Source organism: Dromaius novaehollandiae, chromosome 38, assembly GCF_036370855.1.
Source record: "Dromaius novaehollandiae isolate bDroNov1 chromosome 38, bDroNov1.hap1, whole genome shotgun sequence".
NCBI lineage: Eukaryota > Metazoa > Chordata > Aves > Casuariiformes > Dromaiidae > Dromaius > Dromaius novaehollandiae.
In genome coordinates, this window is record NC_088137.1 from 282,432 (window position 1) to 303,059 (window position 20,628).

Consider the following 20,628-nt stretch of genomic DNA (forward strand, 5'->3'; position numbering starts at 1 on the left):
GACGCCTGGGCCCCAGTGGCAGCTCCGGGACCGCGGCAGGTGGGAGCAGCCCTGCCCGGACGCCTGGGCCCCTCGGCATCTCCATGGACCCTGGCAGGTGGGAGCAGCCCGCCCGGACGCCTGGGCCCCTCGGAAGGTGGGAGCAGCCTGGCCCGGACGCCTGGGCCCCCTCGGCAGCTCAGGGATAGCAGCAGGTGGGAGCAGCCCGCCCGGACGCCTGGGCCCCAGTGGCAGCTCCGGGACCGCGGCAGGTGGGAGCAGCCCGCCCGGACGCCTGGGCCCCAGTGGCAGCTCCGGGACCGCGGCAGGTGGGAGCAGCCCTGCCCGGACGCCTGGGCCCCTCGGCACCTCCATGGACCACGGCAGGTGGGAGCAGCCCGCCCGGACGCCTGGGCCCCTCGGAAGGTGGGAGCAGCCCGCCCGGACGCCTGGGCCCCTCGGAAGGTGGGAGCAGCCTGGCCTGGACGCCTGGGCCCCCTCGGCAGCTCAAGGATGGCAGCAGGTGGGAGCAGCCCTGCCCGGACGCCTGGGCCCCTCGGCATCTCCATGGACCCTGGCAGGTGGGAGCAGCCCGCCCGGACGCCCGGGCCCCTCGGCAGCCGCGGCCGGGAAGCGGGGGGAAGCGGCGGGGAGGGAGGGAGCCCCGCGGCGCGGCGCTGCCTCGCGGGAGCTGGATCGATGTGTCAGCGCCGGGGTCGCCGGGAATCCCCCAAAAATCAATGCGGCGGCGGCGGCGGCGGCCCGGCCCCGCGCGGCGCCCGGGAGCTGCCAGCGCCGCTAATCAGGCTGTCAATAACCCCGACCCGGCACTTAACCTATCGACGGGCCGGGGGGGCCGGGGAGCCCCGGCGGGTCGATCGGGGTGTTCGCGGCGGAGGGAGGGAGGGGAGGGGAGGGAATCCCCCGGCCCGGCGCGGAGCCGCCCGCCGCGTGGGAACGGCGCGGGAACGGCGTGGGAACGGCGTGGGAACGGTGCGGGAACGGCGTGGGAATGATGCGGGAACGGCGTGGGAACGGTGCGGGAACAGTGCGGGAACGGCGTGGGAATGATGCGGGAACGGCGTGGGAACGGCGTGGGAACGATGCGGGAATGGCGTGGGAATGATGCGGGAACGGCGTGGGAATGATGCGGGAACGATGCGGGAACAGCGTGGGAACGATGCAGGAATGGCGTGGGAATGGTGTGGAAGTGGCATGGGAACAGCACAGGAACGGCGTGGGAACGGCGTGGGAACAACGCGGGAACAACGCGGGAACAACGCGGGAAGGGGCCGGGAGAGGCCTCGGAACCCTGAACCCAGAGCCGGCACCGTCTGCCCCAGATACACCCGACAACAGCCGGAGGTACAGCCCGCACACAGCCCGAATGCAACCAACAACGGCCGGCGGTACAGCCAGAACACACCCCAAATGCACCTGACAACAGCCAGAGGTACAGCCTGCATACAGCCCGAATGCTGCCAACAACAGCCGGGGATACAACCCAGCCACAGCTAGAGGTACAGCCTGGACGCGCCCCAACCACACCCCAACCACAGCCAGAGACACACCCCAAATACGCCTTGACCACAGCCAGAGGTGCGGGGTACGTCCCACAGGTACAGCCCGGCTGCAGCCTAATCACACCCCAAGCAGTCGGAGGTACAGCCCAGATACACCCCAAACGCAGACAAATACACCCAGAGGCGCAAACCGGATACACCCCAAATGCACACAAATACACCTGGAGGCACAGCCCGGATACACCCCGAACGTGACCAAATACACCTGGAGGCACAGCCCGGATACACCCCGAACGCAACCAAATACACCCGGAGGCACAGCTCGACTGCACCCAAATGCACCCAAATACACCCGGAGGCGCAGACAGATTGCACGCAAATACACCTGGAGGCGCAGCCTGGATACACCCCGAATGCACACAAATACACCCGGAGACGCAGACAGATTGCACTCAAATGCACCCGGAGGTGCAGCCTGGATACACCCAAATGCACCCAAATACACCTGGAGACGCAACCAGATTGCACCCAAATGCACCAAAACGCACCCGGAGGCGCAGCCCGGATCGCACCCAAATACACCCAGAGACGCAACTGTATTGCACCCAAATACACCTGGAAATGCAGCCTGATTGCACCCAAATACACCTGGAAATGCAGCCTGATTGCACCCAAACGCACCCGCAGCCACGGCCTGATCGCACCCAAATGCACCTGGAAATGCAGCCCGATTGCACCCAAATGCACCCGGAGACGCGGCCCGATTGCACCCAAATGCACCCAAATGCACCCAAAACGCAGCCAGAGAAACAGCACGATTGCACCCAAATGCACCCAGCGGAACGGCGCGACTGCACCCCAATGCACCCCAATGCACCCAGCAGCACGGCCCGATCGCACCCAAACGCACCCGGCGACACAGCACGATCGCACCCGAAGGCCCCCCACCGCCCCCCACCGCCCCCGCGGCCCCCCCGGCCCGGCGCCTCCCCCGCGGCCCCCTCGCACCTCGGCCTCCCGGGGCTGGGCGGGCGCCCGCGGGCGACGAGCATCGCCCGGCGCCGCCCCTGCCGCGGCCCCGCACACGCGCCCGCCACGCGCGCCCGCCGCCGCTGACGCCGGCCCACCAAGATGGATCCGGCGCTGCCCGGCGAAAGGTCGCGGCGGGGGGAGGGGGCCGGGCCGCAGGGGCCTCCGGCGACGCCGGTGACGGCCCGGGGACGCGGCGGCCCCGACACAGGCGCCCGCACGGGAGCTGCGCGGCGGGCGCGCGCGGGGCCCAGCTGCAAACGTGCATGCACACGCGGGGCCCAGGTGCAAATGTGCACGCACACGCGTGGCCTGGGTGCAAACACACACACACACACATTGTCCAGGTGCAAACGCGCATGCACACACATTGCCCAGGTGCAAATGTGCATGCACACACATTGCCCAGGTGCAAATGTGCATGCACACAGCCTGGGTGCAAACACACATGCACACGTGCTGCCCGGGCGCAAACACCCATGCACACACATGGCCCCGGTGCAAATGTGCACGCACACGCGTGGCCTGGGTGCAAACACGCATGCACACGCGTGGCCCAGCTGCAAACGCGCATGCACACGTGCTGCCTGGGTGCAAACACCCATGCGTGCACGCAGCCCAGGTGCAAATGTGCATGCACATGCGTGGCCTGGGTGCAAACACACACGCACACACATTGTCCAGGTGCAAACGCGCATGCACACGCGGGGCCCAGGTGCAAATGTGCATGCACACGCGTGGCCTGGGTGCAAACACACATGCACACGTGCTGCCCGGGCGCAAACACCCATGCACACACATGGCCCCAGTGCAAATGTGCACGCACACGCGTGGCCTGGGTGCAAACACACACGCACACGCGTGGCCCAGCTGCAAACGCGCATGCACACACATTGCCCAGGTGCAAATGTGCACGCACACGCGTGGCCTGGGTGCAAACACACACGCACACACATTGCCCAGGTGCAAATGTGCATGCACACGTGCTGCCTGGGTGCAAACACCCATGCGTGCACGCAGCCCAGGTGCAAATGTGCATGCACACGCGTGGCCTGGGTGCAAACACACACGCACACACACGGTTCGGATGCAAACAGGCATGCACACAGCCTGGGCGCAAACACGCATGCACACGCGTGGCCCAGCTGCTAACACACATGCACGCACGTGCCCGAGGTGCAAACACACACGCATGCATGTGGTTCAGGTGCAAGCGTGCATGCACACGCGTGGCCCAGCTGCAAACACACACGCACACACACGGTTCGGATGCAAACAGGCACGCACACAGCCTGGGCGCAAACACGCACGCACACGCATGGCCCAGGTGCAAACACGCAGGCACCCAGGCGGACTAGGCGCAAACACGCCTGTGCGCACACACGGCCTGGGTGCAAACACGTGTGCACACGTGCAGCCCGGGTGGAAAGACGTGTGCGCACGCAGCCCAGACGCGAGCACGTGTGCGGGCATGTGGCCCAGGTGCAAACTCACGTGTGTGCACATGGCCTGGGTGCAAACACGCACGGACACACGCCGCCCAGACGCAAACACGCGTGCAGGCACGCAGCCCGGTGCGCACACGCGTGGACACACGCTGCCCCGGCACGGACAGGCACGCATGCAGCCCCGGTGCAGACACACACGTAGGGGCATGACCCAGCTGCAAACACGCATTAACACGGCCCAGGTGCGAGCACGCACACGTGTGCACAGCCCAGGTGTGGACAAGCAGGCGCGCACGCATCCCGGGTGCTGACACACGCGCATGCACGCAGCCGGGGTGCAAACACGCGTGCAAGCGTGCACACGGACCGGGCACGAGCATGCATGCAGCCCAGGTGCAAACACACGCGCATGCACGCAGCCCGGGTGCAAGCACACACAGACACAGCCGGGCGCAGGCAGGTGCGCGGGTGCCCCCGCCGCCGGGACGGGAGCGGAGCGGCTTCCCGGGGGGAGCAACACCCCCCCCCCGGCTCGGAGCGGCCGGAGAGCCCGGAATGCCGCCGGCACGGCGTTCCCGCACCGCGCCGCGCCAGCCCCGCGCCCGGCCTTCGTTAGTGCCGGCCGTAATTAGCCCGTCGCCGGAGCGGCTCGTTTCGGCGCGTCCTCGCGGCGTCGCCGCTCCGGGACACGCGGCGGCATCGGGGCCGGCCGCGGCGGCTGCCCCAAAACCCCGCGGATCTGCCCCAAAACGCGGCCGCGAGCCTGGCAGCGGGGCCGGGGCGGCCGGCGGGGGACGCGCTCACCCGGGCGCACACCGGGAGCCGGCGGTGCGCACAGGCGGCCACGCACAGGCGGCCACGCACAGCCCCGCGCCGCCGGCAGGCAGCAATAAAAAAGGTCACTGCGGAGAAAGGAGGTCTCGCGCGGCAGCCGGGGAGGGAGGCACAGCCGGCACGCGCGCACCGCCGCCGCAACACCCGCCGCCGCAACACCCGCGCCCGCATGCACGCACACCCGCCGGGCTGCAACCGCCGCCAGCCTCGCGCGCCGCGACGCACACCGCGAGTGCAACACCCGCGCTCGCAACCCTGCACGCACACCGGGCTGCACCGCAGGCCACAACCGACAGCGCCAACAGCCCGGCGCAACACCCGAAAGCACCTGCAGCGGGCGAGCGGGGCGTGCGCGCACAGCCGCTGCACCGCGGGCCGCGACCGCCTGCTGCGAAGGCCTTGCACACCGCGACGGACACCGCGAGCGCAACAGCCGGAGCACCGGAACCGCGCACACTCGGCAGCCATGCACGTGTGAGTGTGCACGCACAACCGCCGTGCCGCAAATGCAGCCGCCCTTGCACACCGTGACGTGCAACAGCTGGACAGGCACAGCCAGACGCCCGGGACTACAGCGCGACAAGCAACAGTGTCCTGCACCGCTGCTGCGCTCTTCCCCGCACGGTGCCCTGCGCCGCCGCGGCCGTTGGCTCCTGCCGGGACTCCTGATCCCCCGGTTCCACCCGGACAAAAGACCCCCCCGGCCCGGGACCCCCCCGGCGGCGCTGCCCATCCTGGAGGTCGGTACTGGGGGGGATCAATACTGGGGGGGGGGGTCTTGTGGGGGGGGGGGGCGGCCCCGCGCGTGGACACAAAAGCAGCATCAGGGAACAATCGCTGCGGCGGGCGCGGGGGTGCGATTGCGGGTGGCTGCGCGTTGCCGTGGTGCATGTGTGTGCGTGTGCACGCGTGTGTGTGTGTGTGTGTGTGTGCACACGCGTGTGTGCGTGTGCGCGGCTTCTTGCACGCTTTTTCTCTTTGCAACGGCGCCTTCGCAACCCCGCGCTCGCAGCCGTGCACCGGCCACCCCGCACTTGCGATTCTGCGTTTGCCAGCGTGTGTTCGCAGTTCTGCGACTGCGATTCTGCAACTGCGATTCTGCAACTGCGATTTGGCATTTGCATTTTGGCATTTGCGATTCTGCAACTGCGATTCTGCGTTTGCATTTCGGCATTTGCATTTCTGCACTTGCGATTCGGCATTTGCATTTCTGCAACTGCGATTCTGCACTTGCGATTCTGCAACTGCGATTCTGCATTTGCATTTCGGCACTTGCGATTCTGCATTAGCGATTCTGCAACTGCGATTCTGCAACTGCGATTCTGCACTTGCATTTTGGCATTTGCATTTTGGCACTTGCGATTCTGCAACTGCGATTCTGCACTTGCATTTTGGCATTTGCGATTCTGCATTTGCGATTCTGCATTAGCATTTTGGCATTAGCATTTTGGCATTTGCATTTCGGCACTTGCGATTCTGCATTAGCATTTCGGCATTTGCATTTCGGCACTTGCATTTCGGCGCTTGCAATTCGGCGCTTGCAGCCGCGCGCCTGGCAGCGCGTGCTGGCAATGGTGCATCGGGCAGCGCGCATCTCCCGTCGCGCCTCGGCGACCCTCCGTTTGCAGCGCCGCGCTTCCCCCACCCGGGCTTTGCCCCAGCGCCGCGCTCTGCCCCCCCGCCCCCTCCCGCGGCCCCCCCGCTGCCCTCCCGCGCCGCGCTCAGCCCCGCTTCCCCCGCCCCCCCCCCCGCGCCCCCCCCCGCGCCGCAGCGCTATGCAAACGCGGCGCTAATATGCAAAGTGGCAGCGATTGCTGGGGGGCGCGGGGGGGGCGGGGGCGCGGCGCTGCACCTACCTCCGCTTCCATCGGTGGGCGCCCGCTGACTCCTCCATGCGCGCGCCGCGGCCGCGCACCGCGCCGGCGGGGGGGGGGGGGGCGGGGGGGGCGGGGGGGGGGGCGCGGGGGGGGGCAGCGCCCTGCTAATAATCATCATCATCCCCATCCCCCCCCCCCCCACCATCATCATCGTCGTCGTCGTGATGAAAAATTAAAGGGAGAAATAAGCGGCCGCCGGGGGGGGGGGGGGGAGGGAGCGCGCCGCCCCCCGCGCCGCTGCCCCCCCCCCCTTCGCGTGTCCCCCCCCCCCGCGGCGGGAGCGCGCGCGCGCGGTTGCCCCGGCAACGGGGAGGATGCGGGGGCGGGAGGGGAGGGGGCGGCGGGGGCGGGGCGGGGTGTGGGGCGGGGGTGGGGATGGGGGATGTGGGGCAGGGGATGTGGGGCAGGGGATGGAGATGTGGGGCAGGGGATGTGGGGCAGGGATGGGGGTCAGGGGATGGGGATGTGGGGCAGGGGATGTGGGGCAGGGGGTGGGGGATGTGGGGCAGGGGATGGAGATGTGGGGCAGGGGGTGGGGGTCAGGGGATGGGGGTCAGGGGATGGGGACGGGGATGTGGGGCAGGGGATGTGGGACGGGAGATGTGGGGCGGGGATGGGGGGTGTGGGGCAGGGGATGGGGCAGGGGGCGGGGGTGGGGATGTGGGGCAGGGGATGTGGGGCAGGGGATGGGGACAGGGGTGTGGGGCAGGGGATGGGGCAGGGGACGGGGGATGTGGGGTGGGGGATGGAGATGTGGGGCAGGAGATGGGATGTGGGGCAGGGGAGGGGATGGGGGTGTGGGGCGGGAGATGTGGGGCAGGGGATGGGGGTCAGGGGATGGGGATGTGGGGCAGCCGATGGAGATGTGGGGCAGGGGCGCCGGGCCGTGTGCTCGCACACGCCTGGGCACCGCGTCCCCCCCGCCGACACGCCAACACGCGTGTGCCCGCGCCGCCGCCCGGCCCCTGAGCACGAAACCCCAAATCCGCCCGTTTTGGGCGTCGCGGCATCGCTCGGGGCTGCGGAAAACCGTGAGCTGGCGAATTAACCGGGGCCTGCGAATAACTGTGAGTCTGCAAATAACTGGGAGTTTGCAAATCAATCGGAGCTTGCAAATAATTCTGAGTGTGCAAATCAATCGGAGCTTGCAAATAATTGTGAGTTTGCGCATAATTCGGAATTTGCAAATAATTCGGAGTTTGCAAATAAATCGGAGCTTGCAAATAATTGTGAGTTTGCAAATAAATCAGAGGTTGCAAATATATCAGAGCTTGCACATAATTCTGAGTGTGCAAATTATTCGGAGCTTGCAAATAAACCGGAGTTTGCAAATAAATCGGAGTTTGCAAATAAATCAGAGTTTGCAAATCATTCAGAGGTTGCAAATAATTGTGAGCTTGCGCATAATTCGGAATTTGCAAATAATTCGGAGTTTGCAAATCACCGGCGTTGGCCAACGCTCCCGAGCCGGGGAATCGGGGATCGCGGCGCTTGCCACCGACCCAAAGAATTGCCAGTCCGCAGCTCGCCGGCCGTTCGGGCATCGCTGGGCGTTTGCAAATCACCGGCGTTTGCAAATCACCGGCGTTCGCTCATCGCTGGGCGTTTGCAGGCGGCGCCGCTTTTGCATTGAGATGCAAAACTTTTCCCTGCCGCCGCCACCGGCTCCCGCGCTCGGCGCTGCGCGAAACGAGGGAGAACGGGTCAATGCGGTGAAAACGCAGAAATGCAGCGCTCCGCGCGGGGCGGCCTGAAACGCCCGGCTGCAGAATGAGAAGTTTTCCCCTTTTTTGGGGCGTTTGGGAGGCGGCTCCGTGCAAAACCTCCCGCTGCGGGAAGCGGAGGCTGTGCAAAGCGCGTTTGGTGCAAATCGCCCCGGAAAGGGTAAAAAAAAACCCGCTGCATGCAAAATAATTAATTGCACCGCATGCATCTCTGCAATTAAGCTGCGCCGCGCGGGAGCGGGGGGGTCGTGGCCGCCAGCCCCCCCGCGAAAGCCGCGTTTGCAGCCGACGGGGTCGGGTGAAAAACCTGCGGTTTTTGTTTCCGACGCGTGCAAAAAAAAAAAAAAAAAGGGAAAACGCAGCGCGGGGAGCGGCTGCGCGGCCTCGCGCGGATAATTGCAATTATTTGGTGCCTTTTCAGCAGGAGCCGGAGTTGGCGGCGGGGGGAAAGGTCGGGAGAGCGCAGGAAACCGGAGAAAACCTGGAAAAAAAACCCCGAACCAGGGCGAATCCAGCTGTAAAATCCCACGGGGCGTTTGCAGTAATTGATGGGCGGCGGCGGGGGGGGGGGAGGAAAAAAGCGCGGGATAATAAATATATTATATTTAAAAGCAGCTCCGGGAATTAAAGGCGCGATTCGCCAATGAGGATTGCAAGAGAATTAACAGTGGGAAACTCGTGGCAGGATTTGCAGGATTTGCACAATAATTCCGTGATTTTTCCCCCAAAAAAGTTCCCCGCCGCAAGGAAAGCCGGGCCCCGGGAACTGCAATTATCGCGCGCCGATTCCCCGGGACGGGGCCGAATCCAGCAAACTGGGGGCCGGCGCCGGGGAAAGGCCGAGATTTGCAAAACTGCGTCCCGAAAACCGCAGTTATCCTTTGGGGTGGAAAACGCACGTTTGAGGCCCGGGCTCGTCGGCCTCGCGCCGGGCGCTCGGCTCGGGATCGGGTTTTTTTCCTGCAAAATCCGGCGAAAAACCCAGCGAGAAAATAATAATGATCCATCGACATTTATCGGTGGTTTGGGGTCGGTTTTTCTTTGCTTTTTTTTTTTTGCATGGCCGAAAAGCGACGGTCTGTCGTGGCGTGAGTGTAAATCCCCGTATATATATATATATATATATGTGTGTGTGTGTGTGTGTGTACGCATACAGGAATCTATGTAAAAGTACATATATGTGTGTGTGTGCACACGGCTACAGCTAAGAAAGAAACTATATATATATATATACACATATATATGAGAGAGATGATGCTGCACAATATACACACACATACAAGTGCATATGTCTATATAAGAGGAAAAACCCTATATATATAAGAGAGAGACTATACTGCACCACATGTATGCACACATATATACACACTATATATATATGTATGTAAAAAACCCCTATATATCTATATATCTATACCTATGTCTATATATATCTTGCCATTCACGGCTCAGGATCGCTCCGGCAAGGAGCATTTATCCCCCAGACAGCGATGGAAATTGCGGCCTGCTCGGAGAATTAGGAGAATTTTTTTTAGGAAGGACCTGGAAAATTAAAGGATGTGTTAAAATGCTGCTTTGGGGGGGGGGGTCTCTCTTTTTTTTTCTTTTTGCATTGGGAAAATTTGGATTTTTTTGGCATGTTTTCCTGTGGGGGGAGGTTTGCATTTGCAAAATCTGATGATTAATATTTTTTTTGCATGCTTTTGGGGGAGTTTTTTTTTTTTGCATTTGCAAATTTTGCATTTGCAAATTCTGCATTTTTTGCATGCTTTTTGGGGGGCAGGTTTTTGCATTTGCAAAATCTTTTTTTTTTTTTGCATGCTTTTCCAGGGAGAGGGTTTTTCATTTGCAAAGTTTTGAATTTTTTGCATGCTTTTTGAGGGAGGCTTTTGCATTTGCAAAATCTGGATTTTTTTTGCATGCATTTTTAGGGAGGGATTTGCATTTGCAAAATTTAGATTTTTTTTTTGTTTTGCATTTGCAAAAACTAGTTGGGTTTTTTGGCATTTGCATTTGCCGGCTCGCGGCAGCCTGGCAGGCGGCCGGGGGGGCCGAGATGGGGCCAAAGCGGCGGACAAAAGCGCGGCGCTGATTTACGGCCAGGGGAGCCGCCGGCCCCGCGCCGCTTTGGGGCAAAAAACCCAGAAAATCGGCTTTTCCTCCGATGCGGCGGGATCGGCATCGCGGGTCGCTCTCCTGCGCCGGTGGCCGGGGGGGTTTGGGGGGGTTTTGCTGCTTTTGCTGTTAATTCATCCTCAGCCTGGCCGGTGCTCTTTATTTTTTTCTGTCTTTATTTTCCCTTCCTTTATTTTCCTCCTTTTTTTCCTCCTTTTTTCCCTCTTTCTTCTCCTTTTTCTTCCCTTTTCCCCTCCTTTTTCTTCTTTTTTCTCCTTTGTTTCCTTTTTTCCCTCTCCTTTTTCTTTTCCCCCTTTTTCTTTTTTCTTCCTCCTTTATTTTTTCTCCTGTCATTTCCCCTTTCTTCCTCCTTTTCTCTGTCCTTTTCCCCCTTTTTCCTCCTTTTTTCCCTCTTTTTCTCCTTTTCTCCCTTTTTTCTCTTTTCCTCCTTTTTCTCTCTTTTTCTTCATTCTCCTTTTTCTTCCTTTTCCCTCTTTTCTCCCTCTTTTTTATCCTTTTTCATTTTTCCCTTTTTCCTCTTTTTCCTCCTTTTATCGCCTTCCTTTTTTCTCCTTTATTTTCCTCCTTTTTTCTCCTTTTATCTCCCTCATTTTCCCTCCTTCTTTCCTCCCTTGTTCCTTCTTTTTTTCCTCCCTTTTTCCTCCTTTTTTCCTCCTTTTTCCCTGCCCCCCCCCCGGGCTAACGACCCCCCCCCCTGCAGCCGGTCACGTCGCCGCGGGGGGAGGGGGGGGTCAGCAGCAGCCACTGGGGAAAAAACCATATATATATATATATATGTATAAAAAAAAACCCCCGACACGCGGCGTCGCCCCGCACGAGAGCGGCAGCAGCTCGCGGAGAAACGAGAAAGAGGAAAAAAAGGCAGAAAAAGGGAGCGCGAGGCCGGGGGGGGCCGGGGGGGCGGGGGGGGCCGGACCGGGGGGTTTGGGGTGTTTTTCCCTTTTTCGCCCCTGCCCAAGGCCGAAGCCTCCGCGCGGCCCCAGCCCGGGATTCGGGGTGAGAAAGGAAGGATTTGGGGGAGAAAAGGGGGATGTGGGGCAAAAAAAGGAGGGATTTAGGGGGAAAAAGGAGGGATTTAGGGGAACAGGGGATTTGTGGACAAAAAGGAGGGATTTGAGGAAAAAAGAGGGGATTTGGGGGAAAAAAGGAAGGATTTGGGGAGAAAAAGGGAGATTTGGGGTGAAAGCGGGGGATTTGAGGCAAAAGGGATTTGGGGCAAAAGGGGGGATTTGGGGGGAAAAAAGGGGATTTGGGGAAAAAAGGAGGGATTGGGATAAAAAGGAGGGATTTGCGGGGAAAAGAGATTGGGGCAAAAAATGAGAGATTTGGGACAAAAAAGGAAGATTGGGGCAGAAAAGGGTAGATTTAGGGGGGAAAGGGGCCATTTGAGGGGAAAGAAGGATTTGGGGGCAATAAAGGAGGGATTTGGGGGAAAGGGGGAGGTCTGAGGCAAGAAAAAGGGGATTTGGGGCAAAAAAGAGGGGATTTGGGGCAAAAAGGCGGGGGGGTGCAGGGCGTCCCCGGGGAGGGGACGGGGAGGGAGGTCGTCCCCTCGGCGGTGGCCTCGACCCCTCGGTGACGACGTTGTCCCCTTCGTCCCCTCGGCGGCACCTTCGTCCCCGGGTGGAGCCTTCGTCCCCCAGCGACGTCCCCGTCCCCTCGGCGGCTCTCGGTCACCCCGTGTGCCCTCGGCGATGGCCCCGTCCCCTCGGTGCCACCTCCGTCCCCTCAGTGCCACCTCCGTCCCCTCGTCCCCTTGGTGCCACCTCTGTCCCCTCAGTGCCACCTCCGTCCCCTCATCCCCTTGGTGCCACCTCCATCTCCTTGTCCCCTCGGTGCCACCTCCATCCCCTCATCCCCTCAGTGCCACCTGTCCCCTCAGTGCCACCTCCATCCCCTTGGTGCCACCTCCGTCCCCTCATCCCCTCGGTGCCACCGTCTCCTTGTCCCCTCGGTGCCACCTTCGTCCCCTTGGTGCCACCTCCATCCCCTCAGTGCCACCTCTATCCCCTCGTCCCCTCGGTGCCACCTCTGTCCCCTCAGTGCCACCTCCGTCTCCTTGTCCCCTCAGTGCCACCTCTGTCCCCTCAGTGCCACCTCTGTCTCCTTGTCCCCTCGGTGCCACCTCTGTGCCCTAAATCCCCTTGGTGCCACCTCCATCCCCTCGTCCCCTTGGTGCCACCTCTGTCCCCTCGTCCCCTCAGTGCCACCTCCGTCTCCTTGTCCCCTCAGTGCCACCTCCGTCCCCTCGTCCCCTCAGTGCCACCTCCGTCCCCTCAGTGCCACCTCCGTCCCCTCGGTGCCACCTCCGTCGCCTCGTCCCCTCGGTGCCACCTCCCCTTTGGTGACAGCCGTGTCCCCTCGGTGCCACCTCTGCCCCCCCTTGGACCCTCGGCCACGTCCCGTCCCCTCGCAGGCACCTTCACCCCTCGCTGGCTCCGTGACCCGGACGCCTGGGCCCCCGGGGGGGGAGGGGGTGACCCGGACGCCTGGGCCCCCGGGGGGGGGTGGGGGGGTGACCCGGACGCCTGGGCCCCGGGGGGGGGGAAGGGGTGACCCGGACGCCTGGGCCCCGGCCCCTCCGCGCGGTCGCGGCGCCCCCTGGCGGCCGCGCTGCCGCACCGCACCCCCCCGGGGGCAGCCGCGTTGATAAACGCATGCATTAAGAACGCACGTGTACATATATATATATATATATATATAAAAAAGGCAGGAAACGCGCGTGCACAGCGCCGGGTCGCCGCTCGCCTTTAATAACGCCCCCCCGTCCAGCTATTCACAGTATGTACAGCCCCCCCGCGCCCCCCCCACCCCGGGGGGGCCGAAAGCACCGGGCCAGGAGCCGGCGCAGCCCGAGTCCCGCGGGCTGGCGGCACTGGGGGGGGCGGGAAGGGGGGGGGGGGTCCCCGTGCCGGGCTGCCGGGGCCGGATGCGTCAGGAACGGGGCGCCGGAAAACGGGCGCTGCCGGGGCCGGACGCACGCGGAGCCGGGTGCCGCCGGAGGCGTTGGGAGCCGGGTGCACCGGGAAGCGGGTCAAGGATGCACCGGGAGCCGGGAAGCGCCAGGAACCAGGTGCCGGACGCACCGGGTGCGTCAGGAATTGGGCACCGGAAAGCGGGCACTACCAGAGCTGGACGCACCGGGAACCGGGCACTAGAGGCACCGGGAGCCGGATGCGCGGGGAGCCGGGCGCCGCCAGGGCTGGACGCACCGGGGACCGGGCACCGCCAGGCCCGGATGTCTTCGGAGCCGGCCGCACCGGGAGCCGGGTGCTGGATGCACCGGGAGCTGCCGGGGCCGGCCGCACCGGGAGCTGGACGCACCGGGAGCCGGGTGCTGCCAGGGCTGGACGCACTGGGACGCGGAGGCCCCGCGTCGGCCGCCGGCGGTCCGGGCACCAGCCGCGCTCGCAGTGGCCCTCGTCGCCGCCGCCGGAGAGGCCGCGCCGGTCAGGGGTCCGTGGGCGCGCGGAGCAGCAGGCGCCGGCCGCGCTCGTAGTCGTCCTCGTCGACGCTGACGAGGAGGCGCACGGCCTCGCGGCCCACGGCCTCGCGCAGCGCCTCGGTGAGGAAGACGCCGCGCAGGGCGCGCAGCAGCGAGCCGTTGAGGTAGTCGCCCCAGAAGGCGTCCAGGTAGGAGAGCTCCGAGAACTTGATGTCGCAGATGATGGCGCCCAGGTCGCGCGCCTTGAGCACGGCGCTGGCCTGCCCGAAGACGTCCAGCTGCCGCTCCAGCCGGTGCCGCTTGTTGGAGGCCACGCTCTGCCGCAGCGCCGGCTCGTGCTCGCAGTACTCGGCCCGCACCCGCAGCCGGATGTCTGCCGCCGCCGTGGCGCCGCCGCCGCGCGACGAGGACGAGGACGAGGACGAGGAGGAGGACGAGGAGGAGGTGGGGGGGGAGGAAGAGACGGGGACAGACACACAGAGACACGGGGCCGTCAGGGGGGAGCGGGGCCGGCGCCGCGTCCGCTCCCCTCCCCAGCGCCACCGTCGCAGCCGGGCCTCGCCGCCCCGTGACGCGGGCACCGGACCTGCGCTGGGACCAGTCTCTGCTCCAAACTGGGGCCAGTTCCCCCAGTGCCCCCAGGCCCTGCTCCAAACTGGGGCCAGTCCCTGTTCTGTACTGGGACCAGGCCCTGCTCCAAACTGGGGCCAGTTCCCCCAGTGTCCCCAGGCCCTGCTCCGCACTGGGACCAGTCCCTGTTCTGTACTGGGACCAGGCCCTGCTCCAAACTGGAGCCAATTCTCCCAGTGTCCCCAGGCCCTGCTCCAAACTGGGACCAGGTCTCCCAGTGCCCCCAGGCCCCACTCCGCACTGGGACCAGTCTCTGTTCTGTACTGGGACCAGGCCCTGCTCCAAACTGGGACCAGGTCTCCCAGTGCCCCCAGGCTCCACTCCGCACTAGGACCAGTCCCTGTTCTGTACTGGGACCAGGCCCTGCTCCAAACTGGGACCAGGTCTCCCAGTGCCCCCAGGCTCCACTCCGCACTGGGACCAGTCTCTGTTCTGTACTGGGACCACGTCCTGCTCCGAACCGGAGCCAGTTCCCCCAGTGACCCCAGGCCCCACTCTGCACTGGGACCAGGCCCTGCTCCAAATTGGGACCAGTTCCCCCAGTGTCCCCAGGCCCCGCTCCGCACTGGGACAAGGGACCCAGGTCTCCCAGTGTCCCCAGGCCCTGCTCTGCATTGGGACCAGTTCTTCCAGTATTCCCAGGCTGTGGCCTGCACTGGGACCAGTTCCCCCAGTGTCCCAAGGCCCTGCTCCGCACTGGGACCAGTCCCTGCTCCAAACTGGGCCCAGTTCTCCATGTCCCCAGGCCCCACTCCACGCTGGGGCCAGGTCTCCCAGTTCCCCCAGTCCCTGCTCCGCACTGGGGCCAGCTCACCCAGTGTCCCCAGGCCCTGCTCCGCACTGGGGCCAGTTCCCCCAGTCCCTGCTCCGCACTGGGACCAAGTCTCCCAGTGTCCCCAGTCCCTGCTCCGCACTGGGGCCAGCTCCCCCAGTGTCCCCAGGCCCTGCTCCGCACTGGGGCCAGTTCCCCCAGTCCCCGCTCCACAGTGGGACCAGGTCTCCCAGTGTCCCCAGGCCCTGCTCTGCACTGGGACCAGGTCTCCCAGTGTCCCCAGACCCTGCTCCGCACTGGGACCAGTTCCCGCAGTGCCCCCAGGCCCTGCTCCGCACTGGGGCCAGCTCACCCAGTGCCCCCAGTCCCCACACAGGGCCCACAGGCCCAGTTCCCCCAGTATGCCCAGTCGCTGCTGTTCGGGGCAGAAATGCCCTGTTCTCCCAGTATCTCCAGTCTCTGCTCTGAACACGCCCAGTTCTCCCAGTGTCCCCAGTCCCTGCTCCATACTGGACCCACAGGCCCAGCTCACCCAGTCCCTGCTCCGCACTGGGCAGATGCGCCCAGTCCTCCCAGTGGCCCCAGTCCCTGCTCCGCACTGGGACCAGCTCGCCCAGTCCCTACTCTGCACTGGGCAGATGAGCCCAGTCCTCCCAGTGTCCCCAGTCCCTGCTCCGCACTGGGCAGATGCGCCCAGTCCTCCCAGTGGCCCCAGTCCCTGCTCCGCACTGGGCAGATGGGCCCAGTTCTCCCAGTAGCCCCAGTTGCCCCCCCGGGGGGGGGTCCGCCTGCCCCCATGTGCCCAGGGGGAGCCGGAGCCGCTCAGCGCCGCGCCAAAAACGGGGGGAATCGGGTCGGGGGGCTTTTCCTTTTTTTTTTTTTTTTTTTCCTTTTTTCCATAAACCGCCCCAAATTCCCCCAACAGCGACACACAACCGGGGGGGCCCCGGGGGGGGGTTACGTACGCTCAGGCCGTCTGCTTTGAGCCGGGGCGCGCGGCGGCGGCGGCACCTGTGGAGAAGGAGAGCGCGGGGGGGGCCGGGCCTGGCATCACCCCCCCGCGGCACCTCCGCCGCCCCCCGGCCCCCCCAGACCCCCCCGTGCTGCCGGGGGGGCAGCCGCTCCGAACCCCCCCTCCCAGCCGGGGCACTGCCGGGCAGCCCTGAGCCGTAACCCCCCGCTGCCTGGGCGCGTTTCGGGGCGCTTTTCCTCTTTTTGGGGTTTTTGCTCGTTTTTGGGTGTTTTCCACCCGTTCCTGGGGGGGGGGGGGGGGCGACGCTTTACGGCCTCCCTGCGGGGGGGGGGGGAAGCGGCCGCTCGCGCTGCGGCCCAGGAGAAACACAACCGCTTCCGCACCCGGCGCCGGCCCACGGATTGGGGGGGGGGGGGGGGTCTGTCTGGGTGTGTGCGGAAAGGGGGGGCCCTGGGGGGGGGCCGAGGGGGGGCCGGGACCCCCCAAAGCAGCTCCTGAACTGCTGCGGTTTCGCTTTAGTGACCTGAAGTGAAACGGGGGGGCGGGGGGGGGGCGGGAGAGACCTGGCAGCGGAATCGAGCAGCAGCAACGAAAAAGTGTCGAGGAATCGGACGGAAAAATTAAAAAACGGAGGAAAAAATAGAAAAATGGGGAAAAAAAATAAAAAACCAAGGAAATTGAGCGGTGGAGACGCCCCGGGGCCGGCCGGGCTCTGAGGCGAGGTGGCAGCAGTGGCCGGCGGTGCTCGGGGGGGCTCTGCTCCGGAGGCATCACCACCATCATCATCATCATCATCAAAGCACAGGGACCGGCCCAGCGTGGGGGGCCGCCGGGGGGGGCGGTTTATGTGCTGCTCTGGGGCTGGGCCTCTCCCCAGGGCCTCGCTGCCGGGGGGAAACTGAGGCACGGGCAGGGAGCGAGGGACTCGGCCGGAGCCCTGCGTGGTGGGAGGCAGAGCACCGTGTCTACGGGGAGGGGTTGCCCTTTTCTCAGCCTTTTTCAGCCTTTTTCTTCCGCTCTCTTTGCTTTTTGCCTTTTTTCCACTCTCTTTCTTTTTCAGCCTTTTTTTCACCCTTTTTTTGCCCTCTTTTCCCCCTTTTTGGGGGAAACACAGCCTCGCTGCCGTTACCTTCCCGCTCGCGCGCCGGCCCCCGAGCGGAATCCGTTCCGGGAGCCGAGCTGCTGCACCGAGCCGGCCCCAACAGCCGGGAAGAGAAAAACCAGTGGTAATTTCCCGGAGTCAGCGCCCGGCCCGGCCGCGCCGGGGGCGCAGGGAGCCCCCCCCCTCCCCGGGAGGGCAGCACGCAACGGGGCGGCTGCCGCTCTTCCTCCTCCTCCTCCTCCTCCCTCTGCGCTGCGGCTGTTCCCCCCCTCGCTCAGAAACACCAATGTCTGGGTTCCCGGCTCCCCCCGCCGTGGAGGGGCCCGGGGGGGGGGGGGGGGGGGGCCGGCGCCGCGCGGACACCTACCACACGTCACCTTGGCGGGGGTCTCGGGCTGGGGGGCGGGCGCCGCCGCGGCCCCCCCCCGCCGCCGCCGCCGGCCCGGCGCGTTGGCTCGCGTCCTGCCTCTGCTCGCCCGCTTCCGCTTGCCGGAGGTCGACGCTGGGGGGGGGGGGGGACGAGAGGCCGTGAGCGAGGCCTAACGAGCCGGAGCTCGTTATCCCCGAGAAACGAGACGGAATTCCCCCGAGAAGCCCCCCCAAAACGGGGCGGGACCCCCCCCCCGAGAAGCCCCCCTACCTGCGTCCCAGTGCTCCTGGCGCGGCTCCGCCGAGGCGGCGTCCAGGCAGCTGTCGACGCGCCGGTCGGCGCCCACCGAGGGGCCGCACGTGTAGCGCTCGGGGGAGACTGGGGGGGGGGACAACGGTGCCGTGAGGGGGCTGCCGGGGGGGCCGCCTCCCCCCGCCCCCAACGGCGGCGGCGGTACCTGTGCGCGGGCGCTTGAGGGAGGCGTAGGGCAGCAGGTCGTGGCGCGTGAGCACCCGCAGCAGCTGCAGCAGGTGCCGCAGGTTGCTCTCGTCGCAGAGGCCGCGGCGCTCCAGCTCCAGCAGCAGCTCCACGCCGCCGCCGCCGCCCCCCGCCCGCCGCCGCCCGCCCCCCCCCGCCGCCGCCGCCGCCCGCCGCGGCCGCCGCCGCCGCCGCCAGCGCTCCAGCAGCGGGGCGGGGGGCTGGGCGCCCTCCTCCGCCCACAGCGCGGGGTCCAGCGGGTGCGGCCCCGGCGGCGTCTCCTGCAGCAGGAAGGAGAGCACGGCCACGTCGTTCTCCGTCAGCTGGGCGCCGATCACCTCGAAGAGGCGGTGCAGCGACAGCAGCCCGTAGTACTCCAGGCACTCGTCCTCCTCCCAGGCCGGCGGCGGCGGCCGCGGCTCCGCCATGGGCGCCGGGGAGCGGGAGCCGGGCCGGGCCGGGGCGCCGCGCCGGAAGGCCCGCGAGGGGCCCGACTGCAGCGAGTGCAGCTGCGACAGCGCCCGGAGCGACTCCACCGCCGAGGCTTTCCGGGCTCCACCAGGCCGGAATCGGGGGCGGCTCCGCCGGGTCCCACGGCGCCGGGATGCGCCGGGATTGCGGCTCTCTCTGAGCGGGGACCGGGGCGGCGCTCGCAGCAGCTCTGCGGGTCGAACGGTGCCTGGAGGAGCAGAGAGCGGGGCGGTGAGCGGGGAGGCTGCGCAGGGAAGAGCCGGGCCGGGGCCGCCGCGGAGCGCAGCCAGAGCCCCCGGGCTGCTTCGGGCCGCAGCAACGCCCTCCCTCCCCCCCAGCCCCTGCCGGCCCCCCAGGCGGGGAACCGGCCCCCCCCGGGGCTGCGAAGTGCCCACGCCCTGCGCTGCAAAGTGCTGTTTCACGGCAGGGCCCCGGCGCCGCGCGGGGGCAGCACTGCGGCCGCCACCGCCCGGTTAAAGGGACCCGGCCCCGGCGGACCCGCAGCCGCCGGCCCTCCCCGCCCAGGAAGCGCCAGCCCCGCGGCCTCCCCCAGAACCGGCTCGGCTGCCCGCGCCGCCCGCGCCCGACGCCGTGACCTCACCCTCCCCGCCGAGGCCGCCGCCAGGGGCAGGGCCGCCCCCCCCGCCATGATCTCACCCCCCGCGACTGCCATTTCCTCATCCTCCCCCCGCCCCTCGCTTCGGCCCTGCCGGGACCCCCCTCCCCGCTGACAGCCACGATCCCCCCCCGCCCCGGCCGAGCTCTGCCCCCCCCGGGCCCTGCAGCAGCCGCTTCCCGGCGTATCCGCCCCAAACACCCCCCGCCGCCGGCTCCTCCCGGCTACCGAGGCGGCAGCTCGTCTCCGCCGCACCCCGAGGCTCCGCCACCCGCCCCCTCCCTTTGGCGCCGCCAATTCCCTCGGAAAAGCCCCCAAAACGGAGCCGCCGCCCCTCCCTCCGCGGGCTCCGGCCCGGCGCGGCCCCCCCCAACCGCCATAACGGCCGCCGCTCCTCCCCCAGCCGATCCCCACAGAGAAACAGCCGCCCCACGCACCCAAAACCGGGCTTTTTCACACAGAAACGACTCCCCGCCCGCGGGCCACCCACCCCCGGCCGCTCCCGGCTCCCTCACCCGGCGCCGCTGCCGCCGCCTCCGCCGCTCGGATCCTTCTGGCACCTTCGATGGTTCTGCGCATGCGCTGCCCCCCCCCCCCGCGGGAGGCCACGCCCCGCCGCGCACGCGCGCTGGCGCCGCCCGCCGCGCGGCCACGCCCCCCGCGCACGCGCCCTGCGCCCCGCCGCCGCCCCCCGCCCCGCCCCCGCGCCGACCGCGCATGCGCCGCCCCGCCGCGCGCACGCGCGCCGCGCTCTTCTCCCGCCCCCTCCCCTCCGTAAACAACCGCCGCCTGCGCGTGCGTCATGGCCCCGCCCTCCCCCCCCCGCCCGGCACGCGGACCCCCGGCCGGCGTCCTCGTGACCCACGTGTGTGGGCGGGGCCAGCCCGCCCCGGCGCCCCGCCCCTCCCTCGGCCGCGCAGGCGCAGCAGCGAGCGCCGCGCGGGGCGGGCGCTGCGCTGCTTGCGCAGGCGACGAGCGCAACTGGCGTAAGGCGGGCGGAGGCTGCGCCGGCAGCGTAGCGATGACGGCTGCGCGGCCCCGCGGCGCTCGTGGCCACGCGCGACCCCGCGCAACCCCCGTGCAACGCCGTGCACGCTCCAGGCACCCTCCCGCCCAGCCCGTGCAACCGTGTGCATCCCCCGCAGCGCGCAGCGCCGTGCACACAGCCGAGCCGCGCCCTGGGGCCCTGCCCCACGTCCGTGCTACAGGCGTGACCGCGCAG

General features: G+C 66.4%; 1 protein-coding gene and 1 long non-coding RNA gene across 2 annotated transcripts; one reads left to right on the plus strand and one right to left on the minus strand.

Moving 5' to 3' along the window:
* Positions 1-13,851: 13,851 nt before the first annotated feature.
* On the minus strand, positions 13,852-20,020 carry DEDD2 (death effector domain containing 2). Its single transcript, XM_064503561.1, has 5 exons — positions 19,922-20,020; positions 18,300-18,998; positions 18,113-18,220; positions 17,840-17,974; positions 13,852-14,368 (listed from the first exon to the last, which is right to left on the minus strand). Exons 1-5 carry the CDS (start codon positions 19,983-19,985, stop codon positions 14,001-14,003), a joined length of 1,374 nt encoding a protein of 457 aa, XP_064359631.1. The 5' UTR covers positions 19,986-20,020; the 3' UTR covers positions 13,852-14,000.
* LOC135325467 (uncharacterized) lies at positions 15,510-16,292 on the plus strand. The gene is made up of 2 exons (XR_010386431.1): positions 15,510-15,566; positions 16,113-16,292. It is a non-coding gene; the product is annotated as an uncharacterized LOC135325467 (long non-coding RNA).
* Positions 20,021-20,628: the final 608 nt, after the last annotated feature.